At 37.0% G+C, this 13,505-nt stretch overlaps 1 protein-coding gene across 12 annotated transcripts in view; it reads left to right on the top strand.

Moving 5' to 3' along the window:
• DTNB (dystrobrevin beta) overlaps nucleotides 1-13,505 on the top strand; it is a 247,434-nt gene that overhangs the window by 17,817 nt on the left and 216,112 nt on the right. For all 12 annotated transcript variants that reach the window (XM_076000601.1, XM_076000603.1, XM_012788139.3 and 9 more), the window contains exon 2: nucleotides 8,549-8,616. In XM_076000601.1, coding sequence (XP_075856716.1) covers nucleotides 8,550-8,616 — 67 coding nt within the window. In that variant the 5' untranslated portion in view covers nucleotide 8,549. The remainder of the gene's footprint in view (nucleotides 1-8,548; nucleotides 8,617-13,505) is intronic.

The following is a 13,505-nucleotide window of genomic DNA, read 5'->3' as shown; positions in this document are numbered from 1 at the left end:
CACACTCATTATGTATGTATATACCCATCCCTTCCTCCCCCCTCCCATCTGCCTGACGCCCGATACATGTTATTCCTATATGTCCACTTAGGTGTTGATCAGTTAATACCAATTTGATGGTGAGTACATGTGGTACTTATTTTTCCATTCTTGGGATACTTCACTTAGTAGAATGGGTTCCAGCTCTATCCAGGAATATACAAGAGATGCTATGTGACCATTGTTTCTTATAGCTGAGTAGTACTCCATGATATACATATACCACATTTTATTAATCCACTCATGTATTGATGGGCACTTGGGTTGTTTCCACATCTTTGCAATTATGAATTGTGCTGCTATAAGCATTCGAGTGCACATGTCTTTTTTATAGAGTGTCTTTTGTTCTTTTGGGTAGATGCCCAGTAATGAGATTGCTGGATCAAATGGTAGATCTACTTGTATTGCTTTAAGGTATCTCCATATTGCTTTCCATAGAGGTTGAACTGGTTTGCAGTCCCACCAGCAGTGTAGGAGTGTTCCTATCTCTCCGCATCCACACCAACATTTATTGTTTTGGGACTTTTTGATAAAGGCCATCCTCACTGGAGATAAGTGATATCTCATTGTGGTTTTGATTTGCATTTCCCTGATGATTAGAGATGTTGAGATTTTTTCATGTTTGTTGGCCATTATTCTGTCTTCTTTTGAAAAGTTTCTGTTCATGTCCTTTGCCCACTCTTGATAGGGTTGTTTGATTTTTTCTTGCTGATTTTCCTGAGTTCTAAATAGATTCTAGTTATTAGCCCTTTATCGGATGCGTAGCTTGCAAAAATTTTCTCCCATTCTGTAGGTTGTCTGTTTGCTCTCATGACAGTTTCTTTGGCTGTGCAGAAGCTTTTTAATTTGATTAGGTCTCATTTATTTATTTTTGTTGTTGCTGTAATTGCCTTTGGGATCTTCTTCATAGATTCTTTGCCTAGGCCAATGTCTAGAAGAGTATTTCCAATATTTTCCTCTAGAATTCTAATAATTTCACCCCTTAGGTTTAAGTCTGTTACGCAGCATGAGTTGATTTTTGTGAGAGCTGAAAAGTGTGGATCCTGTTTCAGTCTTCTACATGTGGCTCTCAAGTTTTCCTAGCACCATTTATTGAAGAAGGATTCTTTTCCCCAGTGTATGTTTTTGTCTGCTTTGTCAAAGATTAGTTGGCTATATGAGGATGGTTTTTTATCTGGGTTCTCTGTTCTGTTTCACTGGTCAATGTGTCTGGTCTTGTGCCAGCACTAAGCTGTTGTAATTACTATAGCCTTGTAGTATAGTTTGAAGTCTGGTAAATTGATACTTCCCATTTTGTTTTTATTGCCTAGGATTCCTTTTGCTATATGGGGTCTTCTCTCGTTCCATACAAAGCATAAAATTATTTTTTCTATATCTGTGAAAAATGATGATGGTATTTTCATAGGGATTGCATTGACTCCGTAGATCACTTTGGATAGTATAGACATTTTAACAATGTTGATTCTGCCCACCCACAAGCATGGTATGGTTTTCTACCTGTTTATGTCCTCTGCTATTCCCTTCCTCATTGTTTCATAGTTCTCCCTGTAGAGGTCTTTTACCTCCTTAGTTAAATATATTCCTAGGTACTTTATTTTCTTTGTTGCTATTGTGAAGGGAATTAAATCTTTGATTTGGTTCTCAGTTTGACTGTCATTGACATATATGAATGCCTCTCATTTGTGTGTATTGATTTTGTATCCTGAGACTTTACTGAATTCATTTATCAATTCAAGGACTCTCCTGGTTGAATCATTGGGGTTTTCTAGATATCATATCATCAGCAAAGAGTGAGCATTTGATCTCTTCTGCTCCCATTTGGACGCCCTTAATTCTGCTTTCTTGTCTGATTGCTACAGCAAGGACTTCCAGCACTATGTTGAATAGAAGTGGAGATAGTGGGCAACCTTGCCTTGTTCCACTTCTAAGTGGGAATGCTTTCAATTTTTCCCCATTCAGTATGATGTCGGCTGTGGGTTTGCCATATATGGCTTGTATCATTTTTAGGTAAGCCCCGTTTATGCCTATTTTGTTAAGCGTTCTTATCATAAAAGGGTGTTGAATTTTGTCAAATGTTTTTTCTGTGTCTATTGAGAGGATCATATAAGCAAAGACTGAGGGAATTCACCAAGACAAGACCAGCCCTCCAAGAAGTACACACAGTGTTACGCACAGATCAGCATGATAAACACTCAAGAATGTAAAACCACTCAAAAGCTAAAGATCAAAGGCCAGATACCACAATGGCTCAAGAGAGAAAACAAAGCAACAAAGTTCAACCCAACAGAATGAACAGAAATCTGCCCCACCTATCAGTTCTCTTAATAAATGTGAATAGCTTGAACTCCGCACTCAAGAGACATAGGCTGGCTGAATGGATAAAAAAATACAAGCCAAGTCTCTGCTGTCTTCAGGAAACACATCTAACCTGCAAGGATGCATTTAGACTAAAGATAAAGGGATGGAAAACAATATTTCAAGCAAATGGAAGCCAAAAGAAAGTTGGTGTGGTGGTTTTGATTTCAGATAACTTAGTTTTTAAATCAACAAAAGTAATGAAAGACAAAGAAGGTCACTATATAATGGTGAAGGGTACAGTATAACAAGAAGATGTAACAATTCTAAATATGTATGTACCCAACTTAGGTGTACCCAGATTCATAAAGCAAACTCTCTAAACTAATTGATAAACAACAACACCATAATAGCCAGAGACTTCAGCACCCTGCTGACAGCACAGGAAAGATCCTCCAAACAGAAAATTAACAAAGAAATAATGAACTTAAACAGAACTCTAGAACAAATGGGCCTGACTGACATTTACAGGATGTTCTGCCCCCAAACCACTGAATATACATTCTACTCAGCTCATGGGACATTCTCTAAGATTGACCATATTCTAGGACACAAAGCATGTCTCAAAAAATTAAAAAAAAATAGAAATGATACCATGTATCTTTTCAGATCACAGTGGAATAAAAGTAGAAATCAACCCTAACAGAAACTCTCATTTCTACACAAATTCATGGAAACTAAACAACCTTCTGCTGAACGATTACTTCATAAACGAGGAAATCAAGATAGAAATCAGAAGATTCTTTGAACTCAATGACAAAGGAGACACAAGTTATCAAAATCTGTGGGACACAGCTAAAGCAGTCCTAAGAGGAAAGTTTATTTCATAAATGCCTATATCCAAAAGTCAGAAAGATCACAAGTAGACAACCTAATGAATCAACTCAAAGAGCTGGAAAAAGAAGAACAGAGCAACCCCATTTTTGTTTTATTTTAATAAACAATAAACCCTAACCCTAACCCTAAATTTTAATAAAACAAAAATTTCTTTGAGAAAATAAAATTGACATGCCTTTGGCTAGACTAACTAAAAGAGAAAAGAAAAAATCTCTAATAAGCTCCATCAGGAACAATAAAGGAGAAATTACAACTGATGCCATGGAGAGAAAAGATATACTTTATGAATACTACAAAAACCTTTATGCACACAAACTGGAAAATGTGGATGAAATAGACAAATTCTTAGAAACACACAGTCTCCCTAGGCTCAACCAGGAAGAAATAGAATTCCTGAACAGACCAATATCAAGTACTGAAATTGAAACAGCAATAAAAAAACCTTCCTAAAAAGAAAAGTCCTGGAACAGATGGTTTCACACCTGAATTTTACCACACCTACAAAGAACTGGTGCCTATCCTGTAGAATTATTCCACAACATCGAGAAGGATGGAATCCTCCCCAACACATTTTATGAAGCCAACATAACCCTGATACCAAAACCAGGAAAGGATGCAACAACAACAAAAAGAAAACTACAGACCAATATCTTTTATGAATATAGATGCAGAAATTCTCAACAAAATCCTAGCTAACCGAATCTAGGTGCTTATCAAGAGAATAATCCATCATGTCAGGTGGGCTTTATCCCAGAGATGCAAGGATGGTTCAACATACGCAAATCTGTTAATGTAATTCACCACATAAACAGAAGCAAAAACTGAGTTGGGGATTCTTATGCAAGAAATTTATTGAGGTTGTGCTGTCAGGTGAAATCTGTAAGGGAATGAGGGAAGCAGAAGAGGGCATAGGAGCAGGACTAGGCCAGGGGGTTCTCAAAGTGTGGTTCCCAGACCAGCAGCATCATCACTAAGTGGAACTTATTACAAATGCAGGTTTTCAGGTCCACTGTAGATGTACTAAATCAGAAATTGTGGGGTGGGTCCCATTAATTTGTATTTTAGTAAGCTGTCTAGATAATTTTTTTCTTTAAATAGACTTTATTTTAGAGCAGTTTTAGGTTCACAGCAAAATTGAGTAGAAGGTACAGAGATTTTTGCATATACTCCCTGTACACACACTTGCACAGCCTCCCCATTATCAACATCCCCCACCAGAATGGTACGTTTGTTGCAGTTGATGAACTTACCTTGATACAACATTGTCATTGAAAGTCCACAGTTTATATCAGGGTTCATGCTTGTCCAATCTATGCATTTGGGCAAGGTTATAATGACAAGTATCCACCATTATAGTATCATACCGAGTAGTTTCACTGCCCTAAGAATACTCTGTGTTCTGCCTGCTCACTCTACCACTACCACCCTCATAACCACTGATCTTTTAACTATCTCCATAGTTTTGCCTTTTCCAGAATGTCATATGATTGGAACTATACTGTATGTAGCCTTTTCAGATTGCCTTCTTTCATTTAAATTGCAGTTAAAGTTCACATCTTTTCATGAATTGATAGCTGAATTTCTTTTTAGTGCTGAATAATATTCCATTGTCTGGATATACCACAGTTTATCCATTCCTCTTGGTTGCTTCTAAGTTTTGGCAATTATGAATAAAGCTGCTGTAACCATCTATGATCAGGTTTTGCGTAGACATAAGTTTTCACCTCCTTTGGGTAAATACCAAGGAATGTGATTGCTGGATTGTATGGTAAGAGTATGTTTAGTTATGAAAGAAACTGCCAAACTGTCTTCCAAAGTGACTATACCATTTCTCATTCCCGGCCGCAATGAATGAGAGTTTCTATTGCTTTATATCCTCAGCAGCATTTGCTGTTGTCAGCATTCATGATTTTGGCCATTCTAACAGGTGTACACTGGTATCTGCCTGTTTTGAGTTGCAATTCTCTGATGACATGATGTTGAACATCTTTTCTGATGCTTACCTGCTATCTGTATATCTCTTTTGGTGAGGTGTCTGTTCAGACTTTATCTATTGCTGGATTTAAGTTTGTAATAATGTCTGTGTGATTTCAGGATATCATCATTTTGTCAGTTATAATTAAATTTCTAAAGTGTCTACTTTGTGCTTTATTAGTTTCAGAAAGTCCAAAGAGTTTCTTAAAAGAAAATACATCAAATCAAATAATATCTATCCTTAATTACAAATGAGATACTCCCTGCTACATTTATAAACTACTTGTGTAGTAGTAATTGTAACAATAACAAAAATAGCAACTACCATTTGATCTGTGCTTAGCTCAGCCCAGGCACTGTCTAAATGAATTACTAATTTAATCCTCTCCCAAGAATGGAAACTACATGAAGGCAAGGACTTTGTCTTTCATTCACTGCAGTATTCCCAGTACCTCTAGTTGCACTTGCCACATAAAAGCTACTTAATGAATATTTGTCCAATGAATGGTTAATGAAGTATATATAATTTTTATGCCATTTTAGCAGTGAAGAATGAATTTTAGAGTGATTAAAGCTCTTCCCCAAGGAGAGACTTCCAGTATTAGAACTGGAACTCAAGGTGGTGTGGAATGATTGTTGTCATTTTGATAGTGAGGACATGCTAACCTAATTGTACCCAGACATAGGTAGATATTTAATATTAATTACTATTGCTTTAGGTCAGGTTGGCAAACTTTTCTTAAAGGACCAGATAGGAAATACTTTAGACTTTGCAGGCCAAATGCTTTCTGTTGCTACTATTGAAGTCTACCATTGTAGCATGAAAGCAGCCATAGATAATACATAAATAAATGGGTGTGGCTTTGCTCCAGTAGGGCTTTATTTGCAGAAACAGGTGACAGGTCAGATCTGGCCCATGGTAATATAGTTTGTGTAGTTTGCCAACCACTGCTTTAGGTTATCTCTTGCCACCTTGCCACAGGTAATTATGCATACAGGAGTGGGTCCTCAAATTGCATGGCAGTACTTGTAGTATGGTGGTCCAGATGATCCAGGATATATTTATATTAATTTTTTCCAAGATTAATCTGGAACTAAAAACAAAATTTAGAAAATTATCATGAAGAACTTAGGGGTCCCCAGGAATTCTTACCCCTGGAGAAGGGACAAGAATTACTTCGGAAAGAAATGAATTAAAGGAATAGTAAAAGTAGAAGAAAGGTATAATAAATCAGGTATATTATAAAGGGCATATGACATTTTCTGTTTTAATCTGTGTTTAACTTTCAAATTTGTATTACCCAGTGAGAGACCAAGACTGGGGGGGAGCAAGCTTTTGAATTATTTTTTTCTTTGTAATTATAGGCTACTAGTACCAACTCCTGTTTTTTCTCTAGGATCTAGATTTTATTAGATTTTTCTGTTTCTTGTTTTTTCTTTGACTTTCTGTTTAAAATTATTTTGTCTTGGGGCAAATTATTAAGTGACCATCATTTATGGTAAAGCCTACTTGGTAACATTTCAGTGATGTAGGAGAAGGCTAGTATTAATGATAAAATACTAAATACAGAATGTTAAGGAATATATTTACATTTTTAATTTTCTCTAGGTTATAACTAAACTTTTCATAACCAGGCATCTTGCTTTAATGGATATATAATTTGTGGCCATCATATAATTTGTGATTTTAACATATTTGAGAATGACTTACAGCAGTTTAATCTATAACATTTTAATCATACTTAAGAATGGTTTACAACAGGTTAATCTACTTAGGGAAATTATTTGACTTATGCACTTTGTCTAGATATTTTTTTCTTCATAGGGTAAGGCAAACTTCAGCTGAAATTGTCACAAATTTTGTATCAGTAGGGTCCATATAATAGGCTTGTGGTCTAGCTTTTCAGGCATAGAGATTTGAAAATGTGTATCTACAAGTAACAATTATGTAAGAAGTTTAAGGGTTAGGATTACACTCTACCATGTTTGAATTGTGTACCCTTGAGTAGGTTAGTGTTCTTTTCTAGGTATCTGTTTCCTAATTTCTAAAATGAAGATAATAATAGATAATAATAATATTACCAGCATAAAGGGTTTTCTAAGGATTAAATGAGACGATGCATGTAAGCAGTTTTAACAGAGGCATAGCCTAAGTCTGTCAACGTAAACTATGGCTATGTGATAGAAAATTTACATTTAGGAGATCTTTGGGTTTGGGGATGAATACCTTTTTTCTTTAATATAAAAATAGGGCTGAGCATGGTGGTTCACACTTGTAGTCCCAGCACTTTGGGAGGATGAAGTTGGAGGATTGTTTGAGGCCAGGAGTTTGAGACCAGCCTTGGACAGCATAGTGAAACCCTGTCTCTACAAAAAATAAAAAAAATTAGCCGGGCATGGTTGTGTGCATCTGTAGTCCCAGCTACTTGGGAGGCTGAGGCAGGAGGATCCCTTGAGCCCAGGAGTTCAAGGCTGCTGTGAGCTATGATTGCGCCACTGTACTTGAGCCTGGGTGACAGAGTGAGACTCTGTCTCGAAGAAAAGAAAAAAAGAAAGAAGATTTTATTTATTTTTTAATGTATAAGCCAACCATTCTTATGTTCTTTATTGCAGCCTTTCATTATATTTATTTTCTAAATTGTATTTAGTAGCATGTTTATCTATAAAACAGTAATGATATGGTAAACTGTCTCAACTAATCCAGGACTATTTTTCTGCAGAGAAAATAAAGTTAGAAATAAGATAGCCTCATATTTTCAGCACAAGAAGCAAGTATACAAACTCAATTAAGTATTGACTTATTAATATTTTAGAAGCTATCAAATAAAAGTACAATGGTTTACCTTTTTCTGGATCAAGCTTCCAGTTTATTTTTACTGATATGGTCTTTTTTTCTTTTTTGAAACAGAATCTCACTTTGTTGTCCAGGCTAGCGTGAGTGCCGTGGTGTCAGCCTAGCTCACAGCAACCTCAATCTCCTGGGCTCAAGCGATCCTGCTGCCTCAGCCTCCCGAGTAGCTGGGACTGCAGGCATATGCCACCATGCCTGGCTAATTTTTTCTATATATATTACTTGGCCAATTAATTTCTTTCTATTTATAGTAGAGACGGGCATCTCCCTCTTGCTCAGGCTGGTTTCGAAACCCTGACCTCAAACAATCTGCCCACTTTGGCCTCCCAGAGTGCTAGGATTACAGGTGTGAGCCACCACACCTGGCCCTGATATGATCTTAAAATGTGCATTTGCAACTTGATATCCTGTACCTCCTTGTAGTAGAATGATTAGCACTTTGTTGAATTGTCAGATTATACAGTGGTTTATTGTATCTTTCTTTGTCTCTAGGATGATTGAGGAAAGTGGGAACAAGCGAAAGACCATGGCAGAGAAGAGACAGCTGTTCATAGAAATGCGTGAGTCTTGAGTGCTTCTGAAATCTTTGTTCGCATGTGCAAGAATATTTTTTTTCTCATCATGTTATAGCTTTAATCAGTTAAAAGTTTTATGTTATAAGCTTTGAGGGGGGGGAGTTAAAGAATCAGGCTGTTGGAGGATCCTATGCCAAAGCATATATTTTAATTGAATTGACTTGAATTGCTTTCTTAAGCAAGGGCATAAATAAGGCAGAATGTTACCTAAAATATCTGTGCTTTTAAGTCATGCCAGTCAACTTAGACCTCTTGCTATACCTCCATTGTTCCCATGAGCTTGCATGTGGTGATTAAGAATTAATATTAAGGCCGGGCGTGGTGGCTCACGCCTGTAATCCTAGCACTTTGGGAGGCCGAGGCGGGCGGATTGCTCAAGGTCAGGAGTTCGAAACCAGCCTGAGCGAGACCCTGTCTCTACCAAAAATAGAAATAAATTAATTGACCAACTAAAAATATATATACAAAAAATTAGCAGGGCATGGTGGCGCATGCCTGTAGTCCCAGCTACTCGGGAGGCTGAGGCAGTAGGATCGCTGAGCCCCGGAGATTGAGGTTGCTGTGAGCCAGGCTGACGCCATGGCACTCACTCTAGCCTGGGCAACAAAGTGAGACTCTGTCTCAAAAAAAAAAAAAAAAAAAAAAAAAAAAGAATTAATATTAATACATTATATAAATTACCTTCTACTAGATACCAATTCTAAGGTAGAGAGGACTAAGTGTTAGGACAAGACCCAGAGCTATCGGAAATATAAAAAGAAGGAATGTACTTTGGTATATTACTTTACTATACAATTTTAAATCTGTTAAAAAATTATATTCTTAAATAAAATATGAACAAAGAGAGAAAGGTAGCTGAGAGGAGTGAGGTGGTTCCCAGTATCTGACGGATTGTTTTGCTCTGTGAGTGCTTGAACATGTGACCTTGACCAACTCACATTTGCTGGACCTCAAATTCCTTTGCCATGAAATAGGGTTATTGATCTGGATCAGTGATTATGAAACTTTCTAAAAGCATTGTACTTTTTTTCCAAATGAAATCTTAAAAGGACCCTTAACAGGAGTATTGTAAAATTGATAGTGCTTCACTGGAGCAGGGGAGGGGAGGCAGAGGCCAGTCTATAACTGCTATAAGGTCTTTATAGAATTCTAGAATTCTGCATATCACAGTATGAAAATTAGTGGATAAAATCTCAGAAAACCCAACTCTCTCACTATATATTTTGTATCGGTAGCATTATAGTAATGGGAGACATATTTTGACTCAGATCTGTGTAATTCTATCATTTATAGGCTGGATAACCATTTGTTAGAGAGATGGTAGAGAAGAAATTTTGGCATTGGGTAGGTAGCCAAAGTGGGTGATCTTCAATGACTTTTTTAGTTTTGAGTTTCTAATTGCTAGTCATCCAAGTCAGACACTTTGGAGTTACTTTCCTCCACCTCACCTTCTATCTCCAAAGATATCACAAAGTGAAGCTGAGTTTACCTCATAAATGAGTCTTGACTCTGTACTCACACAACAGTGGCTTTGAGTCCAGGTTCTGCAGTTAGGCTGCTGGGTTTGGATCTTGGCTCCCTCACTTACCTTAGGCAAATTTGCTTAATCTCTCTGTGCCTCAGTTTCCTCATCCATACAATGGGAAGAGTACTGACTTCACAGAATTATTGTGATGATTGAATGAGATAATGTTAGCATAGCACATGACACAAATAGTAAATACTTAATATGGTTATCTGTGTTTATTGTTAATTTTTTTATCATTGTTACTTTTCTGAACTAAAGTAGTAAGTTTCTGATCCCTTCTTGCAGTCTTGACCCTCTCAAATCTGCTGTGCTTAGCTGCCAGATTGAACTATATAAATCTATTTACTTTTTGGCTTAAATCCCTTTAATTGCTTCTCATCACTTTCATGAGAAAGCCCCAGCTCTTAAGAATGTCAAACAAGGCTCTTCTGGCCCCTTTTTTGTGCATTTCACAAGTTCCCAATTTTCATCCCATCCCTTGTGTGTCAGTTCCCAGCTACCCTGAATTGGCTTTCCTATAGATGGATCATGTTGTTTCATGCCTTTGTGCCTTTGCTAAGGCCATTGCCTCTACTGCCTGACAGACTGCTCCTACCTACCCTTCCAGTCTCAGCAGAGGGGGTCGTCTTTTCCATCCAGCTTTTAGTGCATTTATTGAGGATCTGCTATGTTCCAGGCACTATTCTAGGTGCTTGGGTTACAGGGTAGAACAAATGAAGTCCTTGACTTCATTCATTTTAGTAAGGGGAAGCAGACAACATTTTCCCCTTGCTAAAATCTTATTTAGATTTTGGTAAGGGGAAACCAAATAAATAAACACAGTAATTCCTGATACTAAGAAGAGGTTGGGGTGCTTTAAGTAAATAAACATGGGCATTGAAAGAGAGTGACCAGGGTTGATACTTGAAGTAGTCCTGCCAAGAACTGGTTTACTGCTTTAGTATTACTACTTTGACACATTAACTTCATGTAGACAGTCTGGGAGATGTTTGTTGAATATGGCTTCTTGAATCTCCCCTATTTCTTACAGGAAGAATTACAATGGTGGTGATAATATCTACTGCTGGAAGCCCCAATCCCTCATTCTTGTCAACACCACCCCCAAATCCCAGCATTAATTACCTTCTATGGATTCCCAAATTGCCTTTTTCCAGCCTTATTACTTGAATATATTATCTAGGTGTTGGGTTGATTTTAGTATGTCAATTTAGAATCTAATAATCTTTCTCAACTCTTTTTTTAGTCTTAATGATGCTTACTTTATAGATTTATACCTAGGTAGGTAGCTATACCATTTTTAAAAGAAGACGATTTTGAATCTTCCTTTTGTAATCATCTTTTTCTTGACCTAGTGTATTGGTTAGGGCATCAGATATTATATACTGAAGAGTAGGGAGGATAGCAGGCATTCTTGTCATTTTGACTTTAATGGGCATGGTTCTAATTCACTATAAAGAATGATGTTTGCTGCAGGTTTTCTACCCTTTAAGGTTAAGGATCTTCTCTGTCCTACTTTGCCAGGAATCATTACCATTATTTTCTTAAATCATGAATGAGTATTGAATTTTTTCAGATGTTTTCTGCTTCCTTTAAGATGAATGTATTTCTCCTTTATTCTGTTAATATAGTGGCTGGGGCCAGCCATCTTTTTCTTAAAGAGCAAGAAAGTGTTAGGATTTTCAGGCTATATGATGAGCTCTCTGTCACAGCTACTCAGCTCTGCCATTGTGTCATGAAAGCAGTCATAGTAATTTAGTAATTTACTTTGTATTTTTTATTTTGTGTTACTATTATATCTTTATATAATATCCTTAGGCCTTTATGTTTTTTTTTTTTCATTTCAAAATATTAAGGGGGTACAAATGTTTTAGATTACATGGATCGTTTTTGTAATGCTTGAGTCATGGCTATAGGTGTGCCTATCACCCAAATAGTGTTTATAGTACCCATTAGGTTGTTTTATTCCCCTTCCCTCCTCCCTTTTATGTTTTTAGACAGTTATCTTTTTTTTTTTTTTTTTTTTTTTTTCTGAAACAGAGTCTCGCTTTGTTGCCTAAGCTACAGTGAGTGCCATGGCGTCAGCCTAGCTCACAGCAACCTCAATCTCCTGGGCTCAAGCAATCCTACTGCTTCAGCCTCCTGAGTAGCTGGGACTACAGGCATGCACCACCATGCCTGGCTAATTTTTTCTATATATATTACTTGGCCAATTAATTTCTATTTATAGTAGAGACGGGGTCTCGCTCTTGCTCAGGCTGGTTTCAAACTCCTGACCTTGAGCAGTCTGCCTGCCTTGGCCTTAGACAGTTATCTTTTAATTTCCTATTAAGAAAAGTGATGAAATTAGTTATTCTTTTCTTGCTTAATATTTTCTCTTGCAGATGCTAAATACCATGAGACTAAGGATCATATCTGTTTATCATGGTAGCCCCAGTAACTCGGTAAATATTTATTAAAGGATGAATGGAGTAAACTATTAGAAATAATTGTATAGTTCATGAAAATTGGTTGTTTATGAGTCTTACATAATATAAAATCACTAAGAAATAAAGGATAACAAGTTAGAACATTATTGCTCAATTCTGATGCTAAAGTAAAAGCTCTCCAATTGATTCTACAAAATACTTGATTTTATTTTGTCTTTTCTAAAGTTTACCAAGTTTACTAGTGTTTTCAGCAGACTGACTTTTGGCTTTATTGGTCTTCTCTATCTATCTTTGTTTTGTACCTCATTATTTTGTGCTATTACATTTATTATTTTCTATTTAGGCAATTCTGCTTTTCTTTTTCTAATTTCTTTTTTTTTTTTTTTGAGACAGAGTCTCACTTGGTCGCCCTGGGTAGAGTGCAGTGGCATGGTCATAGCTCACTGCAACCTCAAACTCCCTGGCTCAAGTGATCCTCCTGCCTCAGCATCCCCAGTAGCTGGGACTACAGGCATGAGCCATGATGCCTACCTTATTTTTTTTTAAATCTTTTTAAAAAGATTTTTTAAAAAATCTTTTTAAACAATCTTTTATTTTTTAGTAGAGTTGGGTCCTCTTGTTGCTCAGGCTGGTCTTGAACTCCTGAGCTCAAGCAATCTTACCCCCTCATCCTCCCAGAGTATTAGAATTATAGGTGTGCCCCACTGTGGCCAGCCTCTAATTTATGTTGGTTTACTAAGGCCATTTATTTTCAGACCTTTTTTTTTTTTTTTTTTTTTTTGAGACAGAGTCTCGCTTTCTTGCCTAGGCTAGAGTGAGTGCCGTGGCGTCAGCCTAGCTCACAGCAACCTCAATCTCCTGGGCTCAAGCAATCCTGCTGTCTCAGCCTCCCGAGTTGCTGGGACTACAGGCACGAGCCA

The sequence above is a fragment of the Microcebus murinus genome, chromosome 3 (assembly GCF_040939455.1).
Source record: "Microcebus murinus isolate Inina chromosome 3, M.murinus_Inina_mat1.0, whole genome shotgun sequence".
Taxonomy (NCBI): Eukaryota; Metazoa; Chordata; class Mammalia; order Primates; family Cheirogaleidae; genus Microcebus; species Microcebus murinus.
This window is presented reverse-complemented; position numbering and strand designations above follow the sequence as displayed.